The sequence below is a fragment of the Rhizoctonia solani genome, chromosome 16 (assembly GCF_016906535.1).
Source record: "Rhizoctonia solani chromosome 16, complete sequence".
Taxonomy (NCBI): domain Eukaryota; kingdom Fungi; phylum Basidiomycota; class Agaricomycetes; order Cantharellales; family Ceratobasidiaceae; genus Rhizoctonia; species Rhizoctonia solani.
The window spans coordinates 99,655-120,006 of record NC_057385.1 but is presented as its reverse complement, the minus strand read 5'-3'; the positions used below and the strand labels follow the sequence as shown (position 1 = coordinate 120,006).

At 44.6% G+C, this 20,352-nt stretch overlaps 5 protein-coding genes across 5 annotated transcripts; all 5 read right to left on the bottom strand.

Moving 5' to 3' along the window:
- Positions 1-6,977: 6,977 nt before the first annotated feature.
- On the bottom strand, positions 6,978-7,787 carry RhiXN_01274 (uncharacterized protein; the record flags this gene model as incomplete). Its single annotated transcript, XM_043321093.1, has 1 exon — positions 6,978-7,787. One exon carries the CDS (start codon positions 7,785-7,787, stop codon positions 6,978-6,980), a length of 810 nt encoding a protein of 269 aa, XP_043186916.1.
- A 75-nt stretch (positions 7,788-7,862) lies between these two features.
- On the bottom strand, positions 7,863-8,288 carry RhiXN_01273 (uncharacterized protein; the record flags this gene model as incomplete). Its single annotated transcript, XM_043321092.1, has 1 exon — positions 7,863-8,288. One exon carries the CDS (start codon positions 8,286-8,288, stop codon positions 7,863-7,865), a length of 426 nt encoding a protein of 141 aa, XP_043186915.1.
- A 334-nt stretch (positions 8,289-8,622) lies between these two features.
- RhiXN_01272 (Retrovirus-related Pol polyprotein from transposon) lies at positions 8,623-10,362 on the bottom strand (the record flags this gene model as incomplete). Its single annotated transcript, XM_043321091.1, has 1 exon — positions 8,623-10,362. One exon carries the CDS (start codon positions 10,360-10,362, stop codon positions 8,623-8,625), a length of 1,740 nt encoding a protein of 579 aa, XP_043186914.1.
- A 668-nt stretch (positions 10,363-11,030) lies between these two features.
- Positions 11,031-11,509, bottom strand: RhiXN_01271 (Transposon Tf2-7 polyprotein; the record flags this gene model as incomplete). Its single annotated transcript, XM_043321090.1, has 2 exons — positions 11,031-11,233; positions 11,275-11,509. The coding sequence occupies 2 exons, from the start codon at positions 11,507-11,509 to the stop codon at positions 11,031-11,033; spliced, it is 438 nt and encodes a 145-aa protein (XP_043186913.1).
- Positions 11,510-11,571: 62 nt separating this feature from the next.
- RhiXN_01270 (Retrotransposable element Tf2 protein) lies at positions 11,572-18,300 on the bottom strand (the record flags this gene model as incomplete). Its single annotated transcript, XM_043321089.1, has 6 exons — positions 11,572-12,317; positions 12,344-12,639; positions 12,700-14,417; positions 14,471-15,789; positions 17,548-18,169; positions 18,211-18,300. 6 exons carry the CDS (start codon positions 18,298-18,300, stop codon positions 11,572-11,574), a joined length of 4,791 nt encoding a protein of 1,596 aa, XP_043186912.1.
- Between the last annotated feature and the right edge of the window lie 2,052 nt (positions 18,301-20,352).

The following is a 20,352-nucleotide window of genomic DNA, read 5'->3' as shown; positions in this document are numbered from 1 at the left end:
TCCTCTGTACTCCAGGCTCAGCCCATTTTGGAATGATAGATTAACTTACAGGTTTTGAACATTGTGTACAGAAACCACCAGTTGAAGTTGGTCTGGGGCTGCAGAGCACACAGAGAACCATAGCACACTTGAGATTTGACTCATGCTAAAGTTCACCACAACTCAATGCAATCACTGCCAGAAAATGAGGCAAGAATCAAGCTTTAATAGGGTACAACTCTCATCCCTCACAAAGATTTCTCTGTTGACATATACCAGATTGACTGCTCAGGGGTTACCCCTGGGCTGGAGGACAATGTTGAGAGCCAACTTCTGCTGTTCTTAATGGAATCTTCTCAAAAAACTACAAATTTGCGTGTAAGATATTAGTTTTTCAATAGAACTTTATATGTAAGCTGGTAAATGTAGAATCTAAATAGAGGGGGAGGGCATACCCCTGAAACACAAAAGTACCTCTGATCAGCACCACAAGTGCTAAGGAATTCAGCCATAGAATCACCATCCCCTTGTGCGGAAATGCATTCTATCTGTTAGAACAGCCCATTGGCAAACTTAGAGTCCATAATATGCCAAACATCAGGATGATGGATGCCTCCATCCACTTGGCTTCTTGTCCAAATCACTCAAAGGTGCCAAACAGAATTACAACACCCATGACAAGGAACTACTTGCAATCATATGATTATTTGAATACTGGCAGATATTCCTGGAAGGGACACTCCACCCCATCACTGTTTTCACAGATCATTGTAACTTGGAATATTGGAGAGAGTCTAGAACATTTAACTGGCAACATGCCAGATGGCACCTATTACTGGCCAGATACAACTTCCAGATTGTGTACTGACCCAGCAAACAATCCAGTCAACCAGATGCCTTATCATGCTGTTCAGATCACACCAATGTACTGCCAGCAAATCAGACTATGCTCCCTGAACAAGTATTTACATGGGACCCTGTGTTGCATATGATAAATGTCTCAGTCATTTGTTTGCCATCAAAGGAGAAGGTTGGTACCACCTTTTTCCAGATTTTGCCATCCTGGGGGCTTGACCCAACAAGCATAGTACTGGTGCAGGGTTGTGGAAGGTCTATAAGGGGTAGGTGTAACGCCTTGACACCTTAATCTATTGGGATTTCTAATGGTACTGTTTGTTTGGCTGGTTGTATCAAGATGGTGAAGAGAGGAGATTTATTCAATAAACTACTTGTTACATTACAGATCTCAAAGCATTCCAAGCCAGTGTCCTTGTTTCAAGGGTCCTTGCACATGGCAGCAGGCACTCTTTCTCTTTTCCCAATTGGTACTTGGAGTATCAGAATTGCCTCCTTTTTCTATTATTTTCAGTATTTTTTTACAGACTCTTTATCTTTTATTTTTCAACCACATGACCTTGGCGCTTAATTAGGCCAAGATGCTGCACCAAGTTGCTGTGCCAAGGGCGTTTAGGAGAAATCCATGCTTCTGCACAGCCCACAGCACTCTTCTTATCTCACATGTAGTCTTCCTTTCACACATGCACAGACCACATGTACTTAGTTTCCTTGTCTAGATAAACAGTAGGAAAATCACTTGTAGACCCCAAGTTGATTTTACCTTGTATCTCAACCACAAGACAGGATATCAGAAAGCCAGCTAAGTAGTTGGCTGCCAGTAGTTACCCACTTACCTCCCTTATTTTGACTCACCACACCTCCAGGCCTTTGGCCCCTTTACTGCCTCAGTAGTTAGATAGTTGTTGCCTTAAAGCAACATTACATACAGCAGTATAGCCTAGTAGAGTAGATTAGTCAGCTTTTACCTTGTATTAGTTACAGCCCCAAGCACCCACCACTAGTGCATACCCACCTTACAGTGGTGTACAACATTTGCCAAGCTAATTTTAGCTGTGTTTCTTTTCTCTGTGGTTGTAGTACAGGTACTTGTTGCCTCTAGCACCATCCCTCCACACTGTCTCAGACTACATCCAGGACACTAACAAATCTAGATAAATTACAGTAAGTAATTGAGACCTAGTACCAACTCTCATACTATATCAATAAGCACAAACAACCACTGCATCTGCAGTGATTGCTTAATTAATTGTTAGGGGTAGGGTTCACCACTATGGCATGATAAGATCTTGAAAATCAGTAGTTCAGTAAAAGGCATCTTATTTTAGTATAATCTTTTCTGAAAACTACAATATCAGTATGCTTTCCTCAGTACAAATGAGAAAAAGGGTGAATTAGTATTCAAAGTTAGCTTTAATTGGCCTTGATTTCAGTTCAATTCCTGCTTCAATACACATCCTTATTTTCAGTATTTCAACCTTGTACAGTGCACCCCAATTACTCTGTAAATTCACCTCTATGTAGATAGCTCATTGCCTTTTGATTCTATAGATAATTGATCCATTAATCAGTTACTTATATTCAGTACATATTTATATAGTCCCAAAACCCCTCCTCTATAATACTCTCTCCAAATTTACAAGCTGCAATACACATTGCTATGTATATAAAAATCCATTACAAACTGACTCAAAATCTAATATCACACAGCACTTCCAATGCCCAAAGCATAACTCTTTCTCCATTCAGCACTGCAAATGTCTTCCCTTCAGCCTTTTCATCACAGTGAACACTACTTGCCCATCTCATGAATTTCTCAGCATCTTCCCAAACTGTCTGGCTCAAGCTGAAGCATTGGGCAATATCCTGCCCATAACCTTTGCACAGGACAATCCAGCACAATTGGGGTATCTGGTCTGAGCTTGACCCACAATCATCATGGTGGTATTTGATTCTAGGCCACCAGCACCTCCAACAGACCAAGTTCCTGTTATCCATATTTTTACAAGATTTATCCCTTGTTTCCTTGAACCAAGAATTGCAATACTGAAATTCCCAGAGTTGCCAGAATTTCCCATCTAAAGCCACATTTCTTTCAGGGCATGCACTGATTAAATGGTGGTGTTGAGTCTTTTTCTCTATCAGGCATCGCACACAGCAGCCTTCAAGGTGTTTCTTTGCTTCTAGGATCCGACCAATGCTGATGGTGAGTGGTGTGGCTCTTTTGCCCTTGCTGACAGCTATATCTTGTCTCTTTCTAGCATGTGCCCTGGCAGCATCCATAATGGTTGTGGATGGTCCTGCAACATTTGGCTGAATCCATGCTTTTTGGACTAGCTCCCTGTTATGGATATGACATTTCTTCTTTAATCTGTACTTATTTTATTAATTACACTAGTAATCTTACAGTAAATAAGTGAGATAAAGATGCGAACTAAGGTTTTCAAGGTCCCTCTATCCAATAGTGACCTTTACAAAACCTGCAAACCTCAGGAATACCCTTAATATGCAATGTCTTTCGCATATATGCTGTTTTCTCACTCATTTAAATATATATAAATTCAGCTGAGTAGATAAACAGTAACAAGTAATATTCTCTTGTTTGTAGTATTTATTATTCAAGATTTTATCTTGTGGCTACACACAGAAATATTCAGGGTCCCCCCCTGTTGCATAGGCAAGTGCTCCGGCGCTTAATCAGCCCTTAAGCGCCGACGCACTAAATGCGCCTTTTCTCCATCACCCGGGCATCCCACACTGCCGAATCGCTTGCGCTTAGGTGCGCATGTTTGTGCGCTCCAGAACGCTGGGTCAAACTCCCAAAACGGACAACATTTGGCTGAGTTATGCCCCATTTACTGTAAGTACCCAATGCAGAGGTATCCTACCTTTGGGATTGTTTACTCCAAGGATGAAACACTTAGTCTTGGGACATCTAAGGACCCACACAGGTAAATAATGCCTTGGGGCAAACATTGCCTTGGGGCAAACATTGCCTTGGGGCAAATATTAGGATCTATTGTTTGTTTACTATGTACCAAAGTATTGGCTCCCTCAAGTGTTTCAGTTGCCACCTGTACCTCCTGTACCCCCTCTTGGTATCAATCATGTATATACTTGTTTGTGCGCCTTCTCAGGGTATAAAAGGACCCTGTGAAGACGCTTCTAATGCATCCATTTATCCACTCTTATATATTGACATATACACACAAGCCTTTAACAGCTTATCTGCGCATTTACTTTAGTGATTGACTCACTGTAAATAGCATAGGAGGTTATTCGGCGCACTAAGACCATAGGCCAGTCCCAACAGACACAGGGTAACCTATTAGTGTACTTACTGCAACCCTGTGCCCCTTGACTGTCACAGTTGTTGAGTTCAACATTGAGTATAGTGCAACAATACTGTAAGGATTGTTGTGATTGAGTGATAGTGTTTCAATCCACCATACCCCTTATATTGTAGATAGCTTTATCTACAATATCTCTTAAATCCTAGATATATTTTAGGTAAACCCCATAAGTCTTAAGTCTTACTTAAGCATATATAAGTCCTATACTTATTAGGCAAATCCTATAAATCCTGTACATTAGTCAGGTAACACTCTTACTTAAGGTACTATCCCAGAGACCTTAAGTATACATACCCCTAGTCACTTAGGCTTAAGTAACATTAGTCTAAGGTACTATACATAACCAACCACCTGCACTTCATAGTTGCTAGACTATTTGTTAGGAGTTGTTATTCCTGATAACCTAGCCTATATTGTGCATATATTCTGTGCATATATTCTGATTCTTAATACTAGTTCTTAGTTATTCCCATATACATTTTGTATATAGTAATTCTTTCTTACTCCTGTACTTACACAACTCTTAACACTCCCTCTCATATAATTGCACCTCCTTTTGTGTCCTAATATCCTCATTGCTGCCCAAAGATGGTGATTGAGCTGAGGTGAGATTCATTTGACTCCCTATGGACTGAGAGCCATCAGAAATAGAGATACTGGATCTGCCAGGTGAGTTCCAACCAGGGCGCATTGGTTCCAGAAGGGAGCCTTGAATCTCAATATCACTGACAACTGACCCTTGTGGACTTTGTATTTCATTGCTGACTGGTTGACCTTCAACAAAATCTGAGATTAGCAATTCTTGAGGGTTATGGAATGAGACTTCATTTTCCCAATGATCAGGGGCATTCAAGTTGAAGCCTGTGCGGGATCTGGCAATCTTGGCAGCCTTGGCACATGGACCACATAGTAGATAACCAGCTGAGCAAGAAACTTTTAGTGAGTCTCCATCCAGATGTTGTGACATATGGATCCGGTGACATCTTGTAGACTCAACCATTCCCCTGAGTGCCCCTAGCCCACTAATGTCAGGAGATTGGGCTGAAAAATCAACACCCCAGTGAAACAAAGCTGCAATTGCAGGCTTCCCATTGCGGCCACATCTCCCAGTCTCCTGGCCATGCTCTACCATTCCCCAAGGTAGCCCAAGCTGAAAAATAATGCAACAGCCTTCATGGTGGATACCAGCTCCTAGAGCACTTGTGCTGATGATGACTTGGGCATTGCCATCCATCCAAGCAGTGAGAATTTGCTGTTTGGTGGCATCTGTGAGTTTAGAGTGATACACAGGAATATTGAGATGATTGCCTGCCTCAATGGCTAAAGCACGAGTGCAACAATGAACAAGCATAACTTCCCCTTGACCTAGTTTTCCCTTTGAAATGATTGATGTGATGTCTCAATGAGCGTAGAGCCTCATTTGGGTCATGGAATTTGGCTATTTGGAACTGAATGTTGGCGCGCTGTGTGGTTTCTTGGATTACTTGCCATTGGGGCCTACCAAAAGCAGTCTGAAGGCGCTCTTCATATATTGGTGGAACTGTTGCAGATAGTGCAATTACTGGGATGGCAAGCTCAACAAGACAACAATATTGTTATAGATAGGGAAAATAGTTGAAAAATAAAATACTCTAAAGAAGAAAGAAAGAGAATAAAAGAGGAGAAAAGACTAATAAGGTAACTGTCTAACTATAAAAGGTAGAAAACTTAGGAAGATAAGTAGTAAGAGAAATCTATGCTAGTGAAATTAGAGTATATTAGAATGGCTAGTTATCTTGCTAGATGAGTAAGGTGGTTAGTATCAGGGTGATCCCTACCAATAACCAGTAATTAGCGAATTACTGTTCAGCAGGCGACGCGAGGTACAAGCGAAGTAGTATAAAACCTGAATGTCAGTCTCTGGAACTCACTGTAATTTAATTGAGAATTATGGAAATTTATTTCCTTGTCTCCAACGGTGGGCAAGGGGGTAAAGGCGTTGTGGAAGCACCAAACACTTAGCAGACAGCTAGGAAGTCTTGGCAGGGTCGCACTTAAACTGGTTCTAGGTTCCCTGTATAGGTTGGGACCGTCCTAGAGGCTATATGCGCCGAACTTAAGAGCTTTAGGCTGATTTACTATGTAGGATACTTAAGAAAATCAATAGAAGTCTTTGAGAGTCACACTAGGCTGAGAGAGGATGGTAAAAAAGAGATGCATTCAAAAAGGCCAGCTCAAGGGGCTATTTATACCCTTGGAGGCCTGTGATTACTATATACAGTAGGGTGAAGAAACTAATGTACATGACATGATGAACAGAGCTAGGATGTGAGGTGAGAGCCTGTCTCCTAAAGCTATGCCTAATAAGAGTTAGTCTCTAGTTCTATAAATATTCTTTCCCCACTAAAATGCATAAGGGAAAGACTGAAACAAGTAGCTCCCATAGCAGGGCCTAGGCCTCAACTCCCAGCTACTGAGGATAGTAGCTTTTTGAGAAAGCATAATGCTGACTTAAATACTATAGTTTAATTAGTCCTAAGATATTAAGCCTTTTCTTTAATAAAGCGGTATCTCCCTTAATACCTCATGTATTTACATGATTAAAATTAGTAGAATATACAGAAAAATTCAGCAAATCTTACTATATACTTCCCAAGTACTCATTAAGGAGATTTCAACACCAATTTCCGTTCGCTTACTTTGCCATTCTTTACTATAGTATTCTAATCCATAACATATCCCCCCAGTAAAGACGTGCGAAGTGAATTAAATGATTGTAGGGTACATTCATACAGTGAGACCTTCATCAGACTAATCCTTTTCCCACAGAACTATAAGGTGACTAGCTAAATCGCCTTGACTTCCCTCCCTTTGTCCTTCCCAATACACCTCCCAAGTACTAGATGAATCGAGGTTCAGTGCGTTGGGTACCCACTCAGGGAGCCCCTTTAGAGGTTTGCTAGACTGGTCCGGTTCTGCAGACCACTTCCATTCGATAGCAGCTGTTCCTGACCTTTCCTTGGTGACCTCCCCCTTTTGTTGCTGTAAAGCGACTTCTTGCAACCGTTGAAGCAAGAATTCCAGTCCTTGTTCTGAAAGCCCTGCGATAGGACTAGCTGGGAGGAAGCTAGCCCCGAGTCGATCGGAGATGTCTCGATAGTGCCATCCTGACTGAGGTTGGCTGTCGACGCAAGGTGGTTGGTCGATGCCGTTGAGGGTGAGGTGTTTGCGCAGCATCTTGCTGAGTTGGGTATCAATGGAAGGTTCACCGGATACAACAGGTCGGCCTTCTTCTTCCATAGGAGATAGTGCGGGAGGCGGCGAATCTGGAGCCAACTTGTCCACTTCCTGGTCCTGATCTTGCTTGCCGGGCTCAAACTCTGTGTGTACGACTCTGGTTCTGAATATTAACTTGTCTGGCAAGTTTGCAAGCCCCAACTCACCCGCTGTGGATTCATCGTCTTTGGATAAGTCGGTTACCGCGTATCCATGTATTCTACACCAGTAACAATGTGCAGAGACAAATCCCGGAGATCCCTGCATATAACCAGCATATGCTAGGTTGTGATAATGGTTCATTCGGACGGCGTTGACAACGTAAGCTAGCGCTATTAGACACATTGCATAAAAGTTATTATGGTGCACCTGTTGCTGTAACTCGTGAAAGGAATGAAAGGCTAAGCTATAGACGCCTTCTCAAAAGCTAGCAGGCTTGGGTATGTGCAGCATTCCGATCTCAGCAAGTTTATTGTCAAAGTTGTAGTTGCGCCAGGGGTCGCTGCGATCCCAATTCTCCGGTTGCAGAGCGTCCCCTAGTGTTTGAAGCGCATGCCGGTATGCTCCGTGCAACGCGTGACTGGTGTTGATTCCAACATACCAGTGCGTTTCCGAGTCGTCCCAGTGATACGCCTCTACATTGGGCGATTGGTGAATGCGTCGTTCTAGGGGGTCCGGGTGCCATTCCAAATACGGGGAGGTATGGTTATTATGTTTATCAGCGTAGCAGTGATAAAGTTCAAATATATGCCTAGCTTTGACTATGCCTGAATGGGAGTTCAACGGGACGTCGTTGCGATAAGTAGTGAAGATAGGATAATAGTAGAGATTATCAAAGTGAGGCATGATGTCTGAGGAAAGCAGTATTGTTCCGAATGGGCTGAGCAGTTGATAGATTGGCGAAGAGGAATGTTAACTGTCCAATGGTATTTATGTTAATTTTTTCTTTAGAGCAATAGCATAGGCGCATATATTGGTAATTTCCGAGAGCACAAACCAGACCAGGTTTAGTTATTCCTATGACCAAAACTGTCTTACGTTAATTTGTTTCATTTTTAGCTTTGTGCCAGTTTCTTATTATGTCTGGTGCGTTCTTTAGCTCCTTTTCCGATTTCCACCTGTCCTCTTCTGGTCCGTATCCCAGCCATTGGATTTTGTATTGCCTTATACGCTTCTTTCCTCAAGTAATCATTCGCTTGCTCACTATCTTTTCTACTTTGTACTCCGGCATTTGTTCAAAGTCTTGCCGGGGAATGTGTTTAGTAGGTCGCTTCCCAAACTTTGCTGGTGATGGCTTGTAGTTTTCTAGGTGGGCAATATTGATTACGGGATGAATTCTGTAGCTACCCGGTAGTCGCAATCGGTAAGAGACGGGAGACACTTGTTCTAGAACTTTGAATGGTCCCTCGTATCTCATGTTTAGTTTATTGCCTTTACCCTTGCCTCTTTTTAGCAGCCTTAGTGAATGGGGGTTAATTAGCACCAGATTGCCTGGTTTATAGATATTATGTGTTCTATTCATATTATAGTATTTTTGCTGTAGACTCTGAGCAACCTTGAGAGCGTCTTTTGCTAGATCGCGTACCATATCCATAGACTCCTTGAATTCTTCTGCTGACTCGCTTTCCTTAGACGGCCTTTGAACATGGTCGGCCGTTAGTGCAAGCAAATTGGCTGTGGCTAGCGGCTGAAACCCTCTGAGTAAGAATGCAGGAGTCTGCTGGGTTGTTGTATGCATACTAGTGTTGTAAGAGTGGGCTAGTCCTGGGAGTAAATACTTCCAATCGTTCTTCATGGGGTTAGTGAATGCTCTAATGGCAGTTTCCATAGTTTGGTTCATAATTTCCGTTTGTCCGTCTGCTTGCGGGTGATACGCCGTGGTAAGAGCGCGTTTGATGCCTAGTAAACTAACTAGATGTTCCCAGAAAGCGCCGGTCCATCTAGCATCTCTATCCGTTATGATCTGTCGTGGTAATCCGTACTGACACCATATATTGTCATGAAATAATCTAGCTGTTTCAATTTCATTTATCTGCGTAGTACACGGTAGGAAGTGTGCATATTTAGTTAGTTTGTCTATTACCACTAGGATGGCGTTACATTCGCCGCTGGGTGGTAAGTCCATGACAAAATCCATGGATACTACTTCAAACGGCTGTTGCGGTATGGGTATAGGTTGCAAGTACCCTCTCGGACCATGTCGGCAATGTCCAGCCTTTTGGCAAATGTCGCAGGAAAAAACGTACTGCCGAACTCCTTCTGCCATTTTAGGCCAGTAGTAGACTGATGCGATTTGCTGATACGTCTTAGCCAATCCTGCATGTGCTCCTTGATTCAGATTATCATGATTTTCTTTGATAATTTCTATCTGTAATCCCTTAGGTACGCATAGTTGATGTCTTTCCTTATTGTCTACAAAGTACAGCAATCCGTTCTCTCCCAGCTTGTACTGTGTATACAGTGGGTTTGGTTTGTTGAGTTTTGTTTGGATCTCCTCCAATACTTTTGCAAAATGATTGTCGCTTAGATAGGCTTGAAGAAACTTCTCAACTTCTGTCTGACTTATGGCTATTTGTACTGAATAAGATTTAATTATTTGACAAGGAATCTGGCCTGCAACCGTTGCAACCCAGATGTTTTCCCTTGGTCTGCCTTTTTTCTTGTCACAAGCCTTAGTGTATGCGCTGACTACTTCCAATACTTCCTGCTTGAATTTATCTCCAATCTCCTTATACAAATTCTTTAATGGGTTGTCCTTGGTGTTTAGCTTCAGTGGCGTTGAAATGTCTGCTAATGGGCCTGTTTGATAAGGTATTCTTCTTTGGAGCCGCGAGACTGGATCTGCGTTATCATGTACTCTTCCTGCTTGGTGTACTATCTGCATACCCGGATAAGCCAAAAACACCAATCCCCATGTCATTAGTCGTTGATTCACATTGTTGTAAGTTTTACTCCAAGTAAGGGCGGCGTGATCCGTTATTGCTATGAATTCTGACCCTTCTAGGTATACTTGAAATTTGTTGTACACCACTGTAATGTGGGTACTTGCTAGTGGTGGGCGCTTAAGGCTGTAACTACTACAGACACTGCTTATGTAATCTACGTATCTAAGGCTATCTAATACCGCTTAAGGCGGCTTACTACTAACTACTGATGGCAATGGGGCCTGAGGCCTGGAGGTGTGGTAGGTTAAGTGGGGGGTGAGTGTTACTGTTACTACTGGGGGCTGGCTACTTAGCTGGCTGGCTACCTTCTCTAGTGAGTAAGAGACGAGGTAAAATTGACTTGGGGTTTCCAAGCAATTCTCCTGCTGTATATATAGACAAAACTACTAACTACATGTGGTCTGTGCGTGTGTGAATAGAAGCCTACATGTGAAAAGAGAAGCGTGCTGCGGACTGCGCAGAAGCGTGGATTTCTCCTCAGCGCCCTTGGCACGGCATCTCGGCGCGGCATCTCGGCATAATAAGCGCCGAGATCACGTGATCGAAAAACAAAAGATATAGAGTCCGTAAAAAATAGTAAAATAATAGAAAAATCCGGCGATTCTAATGGTATATTTAAGGAGGTTATAACATTGCCCCCCCCTTAAAGGCTCTTGGCGGAGTCACGAGCCTTTTTGAGTTTAGCTTGGTTGAAGCGTTTGATCTCTTCTCGGCTGTGTTCCAATAGCTCTTCCGGTTCCCATGAATTGTCTTCTGGACCGTACCCCTTCCATTTGATCAGATAGAACCATTTTCCCCGTTGACGCTTGGAGTCAATGATCTGTTCTACTTCATATTCCTCTTCCCCTTCTATTGTTTCAGGGGGGGACGGCTTGGGAATGGCTGACTTGGGGATTCGTGCGCCTTTGATAGTAGCCCTACATAGAATACATTGTGGATTTTCAAGGTTTCAGGGAGTTCCAGGCGGTAGGCATGGCTGGATACTTTCTCTGTGACCTTGAACGGTCCTAGTCTCTTGGGGTCTAGCTTGTTGGAGTTTGTCCTGAGTTCTATGTTCTTTCCATCTAGCCAGACCCTTTCGCCTATGGAGTATTCCGGTAACGTCCCTGTTGTCCCGGTCATGCGTTCCTTTGTCAATCTTAGTGCTGACTCTGCTTCCTTCCATTCTTGGGCCAAGGTGTCGGCTACTTGGTCTGCTTCTGGAAATTTGCGGGGACGTTGGATGGGTTCATGACAGGGTTTTGTCCGTATACCAACTCAAAGGGGGTTTTCCCAGTGGCAGAATGTCTTGCGTTGTTGTAGGCATATTCTGCTAATGGTAACCACGAGGCCCAGTCTGAGTGGTCTGCCGCAACGTATGACCTTAGGTAGAACTCAATGAACTGGTTCACTCTCTCTGTTTGACCGTCTGACTCCAGGTGGTAAGCTGACGAGAAGGATGGTTTAACTCCAAGACGTTGGTAGAGTGCCCTGAGGAATTTTCCTGTGAACGTAGTTCCTCTGTCTGATATTGTTCTGACCGGCAACCCATGGAGTTTCCACACTTGTGAGATGAATAAATCCGCTAGACCCTTGGAGGTGACCTTCTTGGTAGTTGGGATAAAATGCCCAAATTTGGAGAAGGAGTCAATAACTACCAAAATTGCGTCGTGACCGTTTGACTTTGGGAATCCGGTGATAAAGTCATAGGAAATGGTGTGGAACGGATAGGGGGGAACTTCCAGAGGTTTGAGGGTGATGACCGGGGCATGGGCTCGGCGGTTGGCCTGGCATGTGGGGCAACATTCTACCCATTCTTTGGCGGATGATTTCATGCCTGGCCACCAGTAATTGCGACTTAGGAGTTCAAGGGTTCTCTGTTGACCTGGATGACCAGCTAGTGGGGAGTCATGGAATTCCCTGAGTAATTGCTCCTTCAGGACTTCTGAATCTGGAACCACAAGTTTCCCTCGGTACCATAGTAGGTCTTCTTCCCAGTCGTAATCCCTGTAAGCTTTCCGAATGGGGGGGGTGCGTTGTCCACGTCTTCTGTCAGGAACTGGATGATGGGTTCCAGGGATGGATCCTCCCTGAGTCTGGAACGAATTTCCGTGACAATTTCAACTTCTTCCTTGGAGGTATTGGCAAAGACTTCTTCTGGTAACATGACCTCCGGTTCTGGGGGCGTATCTACGTAATCTGATCTCCTGGACAACGCGTCTGGTTTCCCGGATTGCTTTCCTGGGCGATAGTGGATTTCAAAGTTAAAATCGCTCAAGAATACGCGCCATCAGGCGTGCCTGCGGTTAAATGTCCAAGCCTGCATCCAATACTCCAGGTTTCTATGATCTGTGAAGACTTGTACCGGTTTGTCCGTTGCTTCCAAGAATATCCTCCATTCTTCCAGTGCCTTAATGATAGCCAGGAGTTCCTTATCGTGGGTGTCGTAATTGGCCTCTGCTCCTGAAAATGACTTGGACATATAGGCGATGGGATGTAACCGGTTGTCTGGACCTCGTTGGCTGAGTATGGCCCCCATTGCTACCCCTGATGCGTCCGTTTCAAGGTAATAGGGTAGTGCTGGATTGGAATGAATCAGGACCGGGGATTTGGTAACCAGAGACTTCAATTCCTGGAATGCTGACTCCTCCAGGTTGCCCCATGACCAGGGGGTTTCCTTTTTTGTGAGGTTATGGAGCGGGCGTGCAACCGAACTGAAGTTGGGGATGAATCGTCGGAGGTAATTGACAAACCCTAGGAAAGCCTGGACTTGCTTGACTGTTTTAGGTTGGGGCCAGGACGTTACTGCCTCAATTTTCTTCTGGTCCATGGAGAAACCGGCAGGTGATATGACAATGCCAAGATAGTCGACCGTGGTCACGTGGAAGTAGCATTTTGTCAGTTTACAGAACAGTTGGTTCTTCATAAGTCGGGACAGGACTTCTCTGACGTGGATTGGATGGTCTTCTGGCTTTTCTGAGAAGATGAGAATGTCGTCTAGGTAAATCACCACCGTTACGTCAATTAGGTCCCTGAACAAATCATTCATAAAGTGTTGGAATGCTGCAGGGGCGTTCGTGAGACCAAAAGGCATAACCAGGTATTCGAATAATCCATATTTGGTGCGGAAGGCTGTCTTCCATTCGTCACCCTCCTTGATTCGGACGTTATTGTATCCCCAACGTAGATCCAGTTTTGTGAAGATTTTGGCATGCCTCAGTTTGGCCATGAGGTCGTCTTGTCTTGGCAAGGGGTACAGGTTCTTTTGGGTGACGTCATTCAGCTTCCTGTAATCGACAACTAGCCGGAGGGAACCGTTGGCTTTCTTGACAAACATCACTGGAGCGCCAGCGGAGGAGGTGCTAGGACGAATTTTTCCTGTTGCTAATTCCTCATCTATGTGTTGCTTTAGCGCCTTGGATTCTGCATCTGTCATGCCATATATGGGACCGGGAGATAGCTTGGCATCCGGGACAAGATCTATGGCAATGTTGTATTCCCTATGTGGGGGAAGTACCTTGAATTCTTCTTCACCAAAGACTTTGGCAAATTCATGGTATTGTTCTGGGAGGTTTGCTAGGGAGTTTGGATCTGCCTCCTCTTCTGATGCAATTTGGACCTGATCTGGGAAGGTAATTAAACCTTGTTGCCAATCAATAAGGGGAGCTTCTGCCGTTAACCAAGTCATGCCTAGAATTGCCGGGGTATTGCCAATGGGGCAGACTAAAAAGGGAATGGAGTGGGTATGGCCATTGGCCAAGACCGTGAGTTGGACCTGGTGCCATATGCGACCAGTCTGGGAGATAGTACCATCTAACATTCTCACAACTCGTGGATTTTCGAGTTGGGTTTTTGGGATTTTGAGTTTTTCTACTACGCTTGGGGATATGAAATTGGAGGTGGCGCCGGAGTCTATGAGGGTTTTGATGGGGTCTGCCTGGGAGTTTTGGACGTGTAGATTGATAAACAATAGCGGTTTTTTATTAGAGTCAAGTCCAACAGAAACAAATTCTACGCAGGTATCTACAATGTCCCTTTTTGGAGTCGAGGGCTTGGCAGCGGTCCTTGACTTCAATCTTTTCCCGATCCTTCTTCCTCAGCCACCTTGGCAACCTCCTTAATTGTGGCTTTCCAGCCGTTAGGGCATTGCTTGATGCCATGCCCCTTTTGTCCGCATTTGACGCATAGCCCAGATGCGCGGCGGCGGTCCCTTTCCTCCGGGGTGACGTAATTAGGGTCTTCCGATAGGCGGACCCGTTGTGTGGTGGTAGTGGAGGTAGTGGCCACGGTGGCCGGGGACTTGGCGGGTGCCTTCTTCGGGCGGTTCTCCTTGTTTTTGCGGCAAATATTGTCAATTTTTATGGAAGCCGCGAAAATTGCTTCGAGTTCGTCAGGAACACTATCTTTGGTTGATAGCAATTCCTTCACCTTCCAGTGGAGGCCTCGCGTGAACTGCGCAATGTAGGCTTCCTCGTTCCAGTCTAATTCCGCCATGAGATTGCGGAACTCCGTGACGTACTCAGAGGTTGTGGTGGTTTGGGAGAGTGCCGCGATTTTCCTGGCGGCAGCCCTCTTGGCATCTGGATCGTCAAACGCCTCTTTGAATTTGCCCGTTAGGGCCTGGATGGTGGTAGGAGGGTTCCCTTCTCCTTTGATGATTGCCCCAATGATGGGGAGCGCCCAGTCTGCGGCCTTATCGGTCATGTGGTAGAGGATCCACACAACCATCTGCTCCTCCTCGTCAAATTGGTCCCGGTGGAGGGCTACCCAGAGCATCATTCTGTCCAGCCATTGGGTGGCTTTGCGGCCCCTGGTGTCTCCCTTATATGGGTCAGGGAGGTCCATTTTAGGCCGTTTTACGCTGGACCCTGCGTCAAAGGGGGTTAGGGACCCTAGGTGCCTCCTAGGCGTTCCTTGAGGCTCCTTTTTGGGGCGCCTTGGTTCTTCCTCTTCCTCTGAGTCGAACCCGGTTCCTCTGGAAGGCCGGAATGGGGCCTTGAGTCCAGGCCTAACCGTGCCTGGAGTGTGGGCTTCTCCTCCCGAGTGGGTGGGAGGAGTGACAGGCCCAGTCGATGGGCCAGGCTTGGCTTGGGCTGCTCCCTGGTCTTTATCTCCAAGGAGGTCTGCGGTCTCCCTGCATATGGCCCTGAGCTCAACAATCTGTTGGCTTTGGGCTCGGATTTGGTCCTGTAGGGACCCGACGGTGGCTGTGAGGGCTGTGATAGCCTTGAGGAGAGCGGAAGGGGACGGCTCTGGTTCCATCCTTGGCAAGTCTCGCAAAGTGGGTGATGCGCTGCGAGAGGCCGGTTGGGAATTGGTTGGAATGGAACGTCGAGAGGAGCGGCTAGTAGGACGGGAGTATGGGTGGGGGACGCCAGAGCGTGTGGATGGAATGTTTGAAACGGCGTGGGGGAGTGAGGTGCCTGTGACAGGACTTATGAGCGGTTTTTCTGTACTGGACTGGCGCTAAACCCTTGCGTCTAGTACCTAGCGTTGGACTGTCCCTACAACAAATCAACAGACCTGGCGGTCGTGATATGAGCGGGTTTTCAGCAAGCGGGTATTTCAGCGGTCTAGGGTCGCTGAGTACTGAGTTCCGGCAAAACTCGGGGTATGCGGGCGATCAGAGCTTGTCAGCCTTATAGCAATTTGGTACTACGTGGGGGTGGGGAGCTTTTTTATTATGCTCCACAGAGTAGCCCCGATCACGGTTTTTTCCCTTGTGCTAGTACTGGGAGTCCTCTCGTTGTTGATCAAAGCCTACAGCAAGTCGATTTTACAATGTCGTACACCACTGTAATGTGGGTACTCGCTAGTGGTGGGCGCTTAAGGCTGTAACTACTACAGACACTGCTTATGTAATCTACGTATCTAAGGCTATCTAATACCGCTTAAGGCGGCTTACTACTAACTACTGATGGCGATGGGGCCTGAGGCCTGGAGGTGTGGTAGGTTAAGTGGGGGGTGAGTGTTACTGTTACTACTGGGGGCCGGCTACTTAGCTGGCTGGCTACCTTCTCTAGTGAGTAAGAGACGAGGTAAAATTGACTTGGGTCTCCAAGCGATTCTCCTGCTGTATATATAGACAAAACTACTAACTACATGTGGTCTGTGCGTGTGTGAATAGAAGCCTACATGTGAAAAGAGAAGCGTGCTGCGGACTGCGCAGAAGCGTGGATTTCTCCTCAGCGCCCTTGGCACGGCATCTTGGCGCGGCATCTCGGCATAATAAGCGCCGAGATCACGTGATCGAAAAACAAAAGATATAGAGTCCGTAAAAAATAGTAAAAATAATAGAAAAATCCGGCGATTCTAATGGTATATTTAAGGAGGTTATAACAAAATTTTACTAAAGCTTCTTTTAGTGCTAACGCTTCTCTCTTGGTTGGCGAGTAGTTTTGTTCCGCTTCTCTCAGTATCCTTGACCAGTAAGCTATTACTCGTTTGACGTGCACTATTGTTTCTTCAAAGTTGCTAGCGTCCCACTCATCCCCCCCGGTCACGTTGTCCTTTTGCTTGGATGCCGGTATGGCCATCCTGGGGACTGGGTTTCCTTTTTGTATTCACCTTTTAGGTACTTGTATGCTCGTGTTCCTCTCTCAAGTCCTTAACTTTAATGGGCTGAACTTGCTGTAGCACTGCCCCTAACCCATAGTCACATGCGTCAGTGTATAGCCGAAAAGGCTTTCCTATTATGGGATACGCCATTACTGGGGCTGATACTAGTGCCTGTTTAGCTAGCTCAAACGCCCTTTGCTCTGTTTCTCCCCAACTCCATTTAGTCGTTTTTCTTAATAATTTAAAAAGGGGAGCTACTATCCATGCATAGAATGGAATGTAGCTAGCAAAGTACGTCATCATTCCCAAAAATGTTTGTAATGTTGGTACGTTCTTAGGCGATTCTAGTTGTACTATTGCGTCTACCTTTTCCTTATGTGTCGATAGTCCTAGTCGTGAAACTTTCTGCCCTAATAGTAGCAGCGATTGGTAACCTAAGTGACACTTCTTTGGGGATAAGGTTATTTCCGCTTTAATTATAGCCTGGAATACTTCTTCTAGATGATGACAATGGTCCTCAAACTGTATGCTATATATAACTATATCATCTATGTATACCAGCGCAAATATCCATAGGAAGGGAGCTAGTATAGCGTTCATTTCTCGTTGAAATGCTGGCGGACCGTTCCTGTACCCAAATGGTAGTCGTTTGAAATTAAACAATCCTTGATGGCATCTAAACGCCGTTTTGTCCTGGTCTTCCTCTTTGATGCTTAACTGCGTGAATCCTGCGAGGGCGTCTAGTGTGGATAGCCATTGGGCTCCTTTGAGCGCATGTAAGATGTCTGTTTGCTTAGGTAATGGGTATTCATCTGGTATGCTTACGGCGTTGAGCCTTTGATAGTCTATGCATACGCGTGGTTTACTATTTCTGTATACTACAATTACTGGGAATCCCCACGCGCTTTTAGAAGGTTCTATCACTTCCAATCGTAACCATTCCTTGATTTGCTTATCAATAACTTCACGCTTAGCCGGGGACGCTGAATACGGTGCTAAAGATATTTCCTTAGTTCCTGGCCTTAACTTGATTTCCACTTGTGCGTCATAATTTCCCAATCTTCCATTTAATCCAAATGCCAACTCGTTCTTTCTTACTATAGCCTCTAATTTTAACCGTTGTTCCCTAGTTAGATGCTCCAAGAACTGTACTTCCTCTAGCAGTTGCTCTGATGGAATTCGTTCTAGGTCTGGAACCTCGGCTGTCTTTGGTCCTCCTTCTGAGGGCCGAGTTAACTCTTCAATCTTGTGGGTAGGTTTTTCTTTGGATTTTCTTTAGCAATTACCTGTACTAGTTTGGCGTATTTGACTATATCGGCTTTCTCCTGATTGCTCAGTTTGGATTCGCGTGCTAAGCATTCCCTGGGGTCGCGCATATATCCTATGACTTCCCCCGCCTGTAGTTTTACCGGCTTGTCTGAGAAGTTCGATATCTGTACCTTAGGGTTGTTACAACTAATGACTGAATCAGCTACTGCAAAAACCTCTTTCTTGGTTCGATGCAATTTGAAAGTTCGATCGATGAATCCTTTGGCCTGTCCTTCTCTCCAGTTAACTTTGACTTTCAACAACTTTATAGTGTGCTGGGATGGTGACTGTTTGTAGTACTTTAACTTTGGCCGATCCTGCGGGTACCTTTTGTTCCTTAAGTCGCTTCTTATATTCCCTTCTTGTGTGTGCCCTTCTAAACCCGTTTTGCGTAAATCCTTGCGCTACTTCTACAAGAAAGGTATTTCCTTCCTTATCCACTCTGGGCGTGCTGTTAGATTCTTCGACTTGAATGGACCTACCCGTGTCCCCAAAAATTATGCTGGTGCCGTCGTTGTTTCTAACTAACAATAATTGGTATTGGGATGCAAAGTTGGTTCCTAAATAAACAGAGTGTTCATATTTGGTACTACATAAGCTTCTACCATCATGCAAACAGGCCCTTTGTCTGTTTCAAATACCAGCGGCACTGTTACATATTGAGACAAACTACTATTGCTAGTTACTTGAATTAGTCTAAGTTTCTGGCCTATTTGTACTTTAGGCGGTGGGTCTAGGCTCTTAAGCAAGGTTTTGTTGATAAGTGTGATCTCCAACCCGGAATCAAAAGTGATTTGTTTCTTGGGTCCGTATGCATTCTGAATCCACCCTTTGATAATCGTAGCTTTTGATCCGAAGAAAGCCGTGCCGGGTGGTCTTGACATCATTCTTTTTAAAGTGATTTCATTTCCTGCCATACTGGAAAATGTGTTAGTAGCTAGTTTCAATTTCTTACCCCAACTTCTTCTAGTCAGCAACTTAGATAGCACGTATCCAGAAACACTTTTTCCTCGTTTCCGTTGATTGATTCCCCCTCCAAGCCTAATTCATTGCTTCTTGACGCTTCAGAAGCGCAAGCGTTCATAGACGCTGCCAACGGCTGGAGGGGTTCACAAAAATCCTATTATAGGGGTCTGGCTCAAGGGGGGGTTGAGCAGAACCTTAAATCAAATCGCAGTTTTCCACCCAAACCCATTAGATAACCTGCCCTGAAAATGAGATTTCACTAGTAAACCACGTGATTCCGCATTTATCCATATACTTATCAAGGCAATTTGAAATCATTTGTTCCAATTCATCTCTTCAATATTTCACATAAAATTGCAGTTATGTGCAGGGACCTATTAGCTAAGGAACCCTGAAATGAAATTCTACTAATAAACCACGTGATTCTGCGTCGATCCATATACATATCATGCCAGTTTGAAAACATTGATCAAATTTGTGTACTAATGGCCAAACAGAGCATGCACCTTCCATTTTTGGAAGTCGAGACTACCATAAATGGAAAGAGCGGGTTTGATTACCCCATCTAGTGCAGTTTCAAGGATAGATATAGCATGTGGGAGGAGAAAATGAGAAATGAAGTAAATTTAGTGCATTTTGGTGAAGTGGGCCAGTTTTGAAAAATGGACTAAATTTAGTCCATTTTTTGTTTGTACAGGCCATGGCTGCAGAGAGCAACCAAACAAAAATGGACTAAATTTAGTCCATTTTTCAAAACTGGCCCACTTCACCAAAATGCACTAAATTTACTTCATTTCTCATTTTCTCCTCCCACATGCTATATCTATCCTTGAAACTGCACTAGATGGGGTAATCAAACCCGCTCTTTCCATTTATGGTAGTCTCGACTTCCAAAAATGGAAGGTGCATGCTCTGTTTGGCCATTAGTACACAAATTTGATCAATGTTTTCAAACTGGCATGATATGTATATGGATCAACGCAGAATCACGTGGTTTATTGGTAGAATTTCATTTTCAGGGTTCCTTAGCTAATAGCCAAGAAATCACAACCTGTCAGAATCACGTGATAGATATACCAATTGATAGCAAATGCATTGGTTTCCTATCAGAATTTCAATTTCAGGGTTGATTAGTCATCAGCATTCTCTCTGAT